This window comes from Diabrotica undecimpunctata, chromosome 1 (assembly GCF_040954645.1).
Source record: "Diabrotica undecimpunctata isolate CICGRU chromosome 1, icDiaUnde3, whole genome shotgun sequence".
In the NCBI taxonomy this organism is placed as follows: domain Eukaryota; kingdom Metazoa; phylum Arthropoda; class Insecta; order Coleoptera; family Chrysomelidae; genus Diabrotica; species Diabrotica undecimpunctata.
In genome coordinates, this window is record NC_092803.1 from 133,075,677 (window position 1) to 133,082,997 (window position 7,321).

At 38.9% G+C, this 7,321-nt stretch overlaps 1 protein-coding gene across 1 annotated transcript; it reads right to left on the reverse strand.

Moving 5' to 3' along the window:
* Positions 1-2,967: 2,967 nt before the first annotated feature.
* Positions 2,968-5,056, reverse strand: LOC140435198 (uncharacterized). Its single transcript, XM_072523982.1, has 2 exons — positions 4,618-5,056; positions 2,968-4,478 (listed from the first exon to the last, which is right to left on the reverse strand). Exons 1-2 carry the CDS (start codon positions 5,054-5,056, stop codon positions 2,968-2,970), a joined length of 1,950 nt encoding a protein of 649 aa, XP_072380083.1.
* Positions 5,057-7,321: the final 2,265 nt, after the last annotated feature.

The following is a 7,321-nucleotide window of genomic DNA, read 5'->3' on the forward strand; positions in this document are numbered from 1 at the left end:
GTGGAAAGATATGTGTATTTGGGCCTTGAAATAAGATTAACGTGAGACAACCAAACATGTGACCGACTCACTCAGAAGAATAAGTGTTTAGATTGAGTTGCATTTGAAAAAAGAAAAGACGTGTTTAAAGCAAACATTTCTACTAGTCCTCATATACGGAGCAGAAGCTTTAATTCACACAAAAATATCAACGGAGAAATTAAGAAGTATACAACGGAAAAAATAGAGATTATTGCTTTAAATAAGTTTAAGAAATAACTTGATAAAATCGTCGCCATTTTAAAACCAGGGAAAAGTAATAATTCAACGAAAAACTACCGCCCCATCGTACTCTTAAGTATGGTGTACAAATTGTTCGAAAGACTGTTGTATAATAGAATTAGCAAAACCATATTTCAACACTTACCAGTGGAACAGGCCGGATTTCGGCCAAACCGCAGCTGCACAGACCAGGTACTCGCCCTGACCAATTATGTGGAATCAAACTTACAAAAGCAATTAAAAACAACCGCTGTCTTCATCGATCTATCTGCTGCTTACGACACTGTGTGGCGACAAGGGGCAATATATACATTAATGCGAATAATCCCATGCAGAAAGATCACTGAGGTTATTAACGCCATGCTATCCAACAGATGTTTTAAAGTTATATTGGGAGACAAGACTAGTACCCAAAGAAAACTGAATAATGGACTTCCACAAGGATCCGTGCTGGCTCCCATGCTTTTCAGCCTCTAAATAGCAGACATGCCAGAAACCACATCAAAAAAGTTTGGATACGCAGACGACTGGACGCTTGCCGTAAGTCATAAAGAATTCGAGGTCACTGAACGCATTCTAACAAACGATTTAAATGCCCTAGGGAATTATTTCCGCAAATGGAGATTGCAACTCAATCCAACTAAGACAGAAGTGTCCTGCTTTCATTTGAACAACAAGATGGCCAACTATCAACCTCAAATCCATTTTGAGGATAGACTCCTTAACTATAATAAACACCCAAAATACTTAGGTGTTACACTTGACAGAACGCTAAACTTTCAAGAGCATCTTACTAAGACTGCTGCAAAACTCCGAACTCGTAACAACATCCTGCAAAAGCTCTGCGGCACTACATGGGGCTCCTCAGCACCCACACTTGGATCGACAGCATTAGGAGCTTTGAGTCATATAGCTCCACTACTCATCCGCCGGGAATATGCCCTTGTCAGAGAATTTACAAAAATCAATACTGATCCTGAGCTCCGCTCCCATGTCGGAAGTTCCGCCAGAGACATAAATAGGCTCCGTTCAAGACACCCGCCTCTAAAAACAGCAAAAAGGCTAGTAGATCAAAACATTAATGTAACTGAACGGTGGAGAGAACAATGGGAGAATAACGCTGCACCAGCTAACTGGAACATGCCATGTATTACAAGCAAACCTGAGGGCTTCAACCAACCGAGACGAATTTAACGTATTTAAACAATTTTTATATTGGTGTAATTTCGTAGACGATGTACTGGTATGTTTTACAGAAAGTAACATGTAACTTGACCAATTTTTATCGTATATTAATTCACTCCATATTCATATTGAATTTACAATAAAAACAAAACAAAATCAATGCATAAATTTTTTAGGTTTAAAAATTATCAGACCTAAAAACAAACATGAGTTCTCCGTATTTCATAAACCTACCTATACTGACACGACTATACACAATTCATCATCCCATCACACGTAACCTACTACATAAACTACATAAAAATATTTATATGCGCTGTTCGAGCGATAAATAGGGATTTCCAGGTCAAGAGCCAATGGGAAAATTCGAGGCGGGGCGATGCGCATCGAAATGCGTACTAGTCCACAGACTATCGCATTCGATGACAGTTACATAGATTAACAGAAATTCCAATGTCAAAATATAACTTTGAGACAGAATTATACATCATTAAGCAAATAGCAGTAAACAATGGGTACAACGAACAAACAATTAATTAAATTTTAAATCAAAAACTACACAAGAAAGTCCTGAAATTAGTATTTTTACCACCAGAGAAAAAACCCAGTACCTTCTGCTCGATTACATATACGGGCAAAATATCAACAAAAATAGCCAAACACATAAAAAAGAAAGGAATAACACCAGCTTTTAGAACAAACAACAACTTGGGCAAATATATTAAAAATGTCAAGAGCCAAAATAAATAGCACTTACACAGTGGTGTCTTCTTCTTCTTCTCGTGCCACTCCTAACGGAGATTGGAAATCATCATGGCCACTGCGACTTTGTTAGCAGCGCGCCTAAAAAGTTCAATCGAACTACACCCGAACCATTCACGTAGATTACGAAGCCACGATATTTTTCTTCTTCCCACACTTCTTTTGCCCTTAATTTTGCCCTGCATGATATTTCTTAAAAGTTCGTACTTTTCACCTCTCACAATGTGCCCCAAGTATTCCATCTTTCTAGTTTTTATCTCATTTAGAATTTCGCATCTTTTGTCTAAAGTTTGGAGTACTTGCGTGTTAGTGACGCGGTCCATCCATACACAGTGGTGTATGCAAACTTAAATGTGGCGAGTGTGTAAAAACTTACATCGGTCGAACTGGTAAAACTTTTAACAAACGTATAGCAGAACATAAAAGCTTCAATCCCATATTCTAATATGGGCCGGACATAGGTTTTGTATGTTGCTACCAGGACATCTTGCGTGGCGCCCCACTTTGTTGCTGTGAGACGTTTGAACAGTCGACATCTCTTTGTGGCTTTCTCTGCAATGTTGTCGATTTGAGGTTTCCACGTCATTTTCTTATCTATGTACACCCCCAAGTATTTTGTTACGTCCTGTCTTTCCAGATCAACTCCTTTATACGTCAGCTTGACAGCAGTCTGTTTTGTTGAAAGGCTAAGTACTTGATATACGGTTTTGGTTTTACTGACTGTTAGGCAGTTTTTATCCGCCCATTTTTCTAGATTTTTCAGAGCCTGCTACTTGATGCCCATATTAGGAGGTCATCAGCATACAGGAGCTCTTCCACACCAGGTATCTTTCTAATCATTTCGAGCACATCGTTTATCATTAAATTGATCAACTGACAGCTGATGACAGCTCCTTGTGGCAGTCCTTGTCTTTGCAGTCTGAATTTGGAACAGTGGTTGTGAAATTTGACTCTCTGATACCTTTCCCCGAGAAAGGATTTTATCCAATTGAATAGTTTGCCGTCAACTCCGGACTTCGCTATCTTGTGTAACAGCAAACCTCTCCATACTGTGTCGTATGCAGCTTTGAGGTCTACTAGCACTGCTACTGTTGACATCTTACGGTGGAAAGCATCCTTGACTTTTTGGGCAAAATCGACTACATGGTCCATGGTGTTCCTGTGTTTCCTGAAGCCAGCTTGAGCGTCGTCAATCAGTTCAAGATGGGTTAAGGCTCGGTTTAGTCTGCCCAGAACCATTTTTTCGGCTACTTTGCATAAGGAGCTTGTGAGGGATATTGACCGGTAGCTATCAGTCAGGCTCGGGTCTTTTCCTTTCTTTAAGGTGGGTATGACCTCACTCTTCCTCCACTGCCTTGGGACTCTTGAATTCCATGTTGGGTTAATCAAATTCAGAATGGTGTCTTTGACTGCGGCTCCCAGATATTTAAGCATTTCTGGGTACAACTCGTCAATCCCTGCTGCCTTTTTCGTTTTTGTGTCAGAGAGAGCCGCTTCCAGCTCCAACATCGAGAAATCTTCTGAACAGATGTCGTTTATACTTTTGCTCATCCGCTGGCGAAGGGGATAACGCAATAGTCTTGCTCTCTCCCTCTTATTTATTTTAATATTACTCACTTTAGTGTAGTGCTTACAGAGTTCGTTTGCTATATCGGCATGTGTAGTGAGTTCTCTAGCCATGCCTCTCATTGGCATTTGCTGTTGCTTGTTTCCATCATTGTTTAGTGTAGTAACGAACCTGTGCGTTTTGACGCCGTCTTTTCGGAAATCGAGCTTAGCAAGAAAGGATTTGAAAGCTTCTCTTTTACCTGACTTAATGGCTTGAGTTAGGACCGCTTGCCTCTTTCGAAGCTCTATACAATCGTTCATTTGCCTGGATTTTTCAGCTTTTCCTCTGGCTTTATTTCTAGCAGCTTTCAATTTGGATAGCGTTGGGGACCAGAAAGTCTTATACCCTTTAATTTGACCTCGCGGTATGCACTCTTTTGCACATTTAAGTATGGCCTCACTTACTTTCTTTGTTGCTTCTTCTGGTTCTTGTAGTGTTAGTTGAGTTAGGACTTCATTTGTGCATTCCCTGTACTTTTTCCAATCCGTCTTTTTAAAATTCCAGCGCGGGGCGCGATTTTGGGCTTTCTTGTCCTTTGCCAGTTTGCATGTCACTAGCAGAGCGCGGTGACCACAGCCTGCTGCGTCGTCCAGGAGGGTTACACTGATCTTCCCTGTAATGTGTGGGTGCGTTACGACAAGATCGGGCCTTGTTTGACTTCCTGTAAACGATAAGAACGTAGGTGGGATGTTCACTACATCGAGATAGTTGATATCCAGGAAGTCGTTTCCCAACGTTGGTGGTTCTAGAGTAGCCCCATCTCGTGGATGGACTATTGAAATCTCCAATTATGATGGTACTTGGCTGGATTTGTTGCTCTACCAATTCCAATGCAGGTATATTATCTGGCGGATTGTATAGTAAGAAAAGGGTGATATGTTTTGAGTTTTTCCGGACTTCGACCTTAAACATTTCCAGTTTGTCTCTATCCTGCATTTCGTGCATTATGTTAGCCTTGCATACTAGAGGGGTTTTGATTCCGATGATAATTCCTGACGCTACTTGTCGACTCCTCTTCAGCACATGGCTTGAATAGCCAACTGTAGAGTAGAGATGAGGTGTGTCTGTAGCGGCTCCTGCCTCTACAATGACATATATATCAACGTTCTTTTCGAGAACGCTTCGTTTGAGTTCTAAAAACTTGCTGTTGCTTAGACCTCCAGCGTTCCAGAAGATGACTTTGAGGTCTGCGTCGCTGCCCTGAGAAGGGCCGTTTCGAGTAGGGATTCGTACACTCATGGATCAGCGCGCGTAACGACGAATCGCTGCTGCTCATTTAGCGTTACCCAGGGGACACGTGTGATCGTACCTTGCGATAGAACACGGACGCGAGCAACTCTGTCCCCCCGGATTTAATATCAGATGTCGCTATTGCGTCCATTTCGAAGCTATTTTATCGTTGCTTCCCAAAGACAGAAAAGATTAATTTTCACGTTGAAAACGCCTATGAATAACTGTTCTGATGAGCTTTATTAAAGCGAAATACGTATCAACAGATACATAGACGATTTGTACGTGAAATGAAATCTTGACTGTCTTTTTAATTTTATTTTTATTTGGATCTACTCTGTATGAGTACAAGAAACCAATTCGCTAATGATTTTTGCTTAGTTGAGGAGACATGTCGTGAAATGCAAATTTTAGATTCCTCATGTCCCTTTTAACATCTTTATCAACGTCTGGCTATGTCTTGCAATTTTTAGAAGGCTCCAGATTAAGGCAGTTATCTGAATTGTGTTTCGAAACTATTTTACGGATTTAATATCAGATGTCGCTATTGCGTCCATTTCGAAGCCATTTTATCGCTGCTTCCCAAAGACAGAAAAGATTAATTTTCACGTTGAGAACGCCTATGAATAACTGTTCTGATGAGCTTTATTAAAGCGAAATACGTATCAACAGATACATAGACGATTTGTACGTGAAATGAAATCTTGACTGTCTTTTTAATTTTATTTTTATTCGGATCTACTCTGTATGAGTACAAGAAACCAATTCGCTAATGATTTTTGCTTAGTTGAGGAATGCAAATTTTAGATTCCACATGTCTCTTTTAACATCTTTATCAACGTCTGGCTATGTCTTGCAATTTTTAGAAGGCTCCAGATTAAGGCAGTTATCTGAATTGTGTTTCGAAACTATTTTACGGATTTAATATCAGATGTCGCTATTGCGTCCGTTTCGAAGCCATTTTATCGTTGCTTCCCAAAGACAAAAAAGATTAATTTTCACGTTGAGAACGCCTATGAATAACTGTTCTGATGAGCTTTATTAAAGCGAAATACGTATCAACAGATACATAGACGATTTGTACGTGAAATGAAATCTTGACTGTATTTTTAATTTTATTTTTATTCGGATCTACTCTGTATGAGTACAAGAAACCAATTCGCTAACGATTTCTGCTTAGTTGAGGAGATATGTCGTGGAATGCAAATTTTAGATTCCCCATGTCTCTTTTAACATCTTTATCAACGTCTGGCTATGTCTTGCAATTTTTAGAAGGCTCCAGATTAAGGCAGTTATCTGAATTGTGTTTCGAAACTATTTTACGGATTTACTCTTTTTTAATTACATTAGTCCATTTTTCAGAACAACAGATCTGCTACAAACTACACTCAAAACCATCTTCTTCTAGGCATTTTCCGTGATGTACGATCATTTGTGATGTAAAAGTTTAAATTCTGCGTTTTTGTCATATTTTAACATTGTAAGAAACGGGAAAAATCGTGCAACGTTTATTTATTGAAAACATTTATAGTAACCCACAAAAAAAGATTGTACAAGAAATCTCCGCTCTTTGTCTTTAAACTGCATTTTGATTTTTGTCGATAGCACACTCTAATCAAAGGATATCGAATTTTTACCTTTGACTTGATACAGATTTCATTTAACACTGATTTCGCGCGCCCAACTTACATTCAAAATCGCCGGTCGCCTCAAGCGTTGTTTCTGAGAGAACGGTTTATTCCACAGAAAAAGTGCCAGTTAATCTATTTTTTTTAATTATCTCATCTCCATTTTTTATTTTGAACATTTTTTCTACAACGTACAGGTTCTTGGTGAATCAATTTTTTTGAGTTTTCACCCCTTAACGAGGGGCGTTTTAGGTGGAAGCCCCGGGGGTAAAAGTGGTAAACTTTTTTACATGTTTTTAAGGATCCCAAAATTGATATTCTCGGCAAAATTCAGCTTGCTGGTATGTTTTTCAAGGTTCAAATCTCTGACGACTGGACTATAAATTTTATTACAAAAAGAATTGTATCTGAAACACAACTTTGAATAGTTGCTCTCCACGTGCTTCTCAGCCGAAATCAGTCACAAATATGATCATATGATCCGAAAATGTATATAAAGAAAAATTAATACAGCAAAAGAAGCAGACACAAAAATTTGTAAAATGATGTTATAGTTATATCATATTAATATATACGGTTTAATTTTATTGTGTTGTGAAGTTATATTGTTTTGTAAAGAAAAGAGACTTTTTAAATTTCAGATTTA

What these genes read in the sequence shown, in the direction of transcription:
- LOC140435198 (XM_072523982.1), bottom strand. Translation starts at nt 5,056, where the DNA reads ATGAGTGTACGAATCCCTACTCGAAACGGCCCTTCTCAGGGCAGCGAC. An exon ending in AGAGCAACAAATCCAGCCAA is followed by an intron (nt 4,479 to 4,617) that starts GTACCATCATAA and finishes TATCGTTTACAG; the next exon opens with GAAGTCAAACAAGGCCCGAT.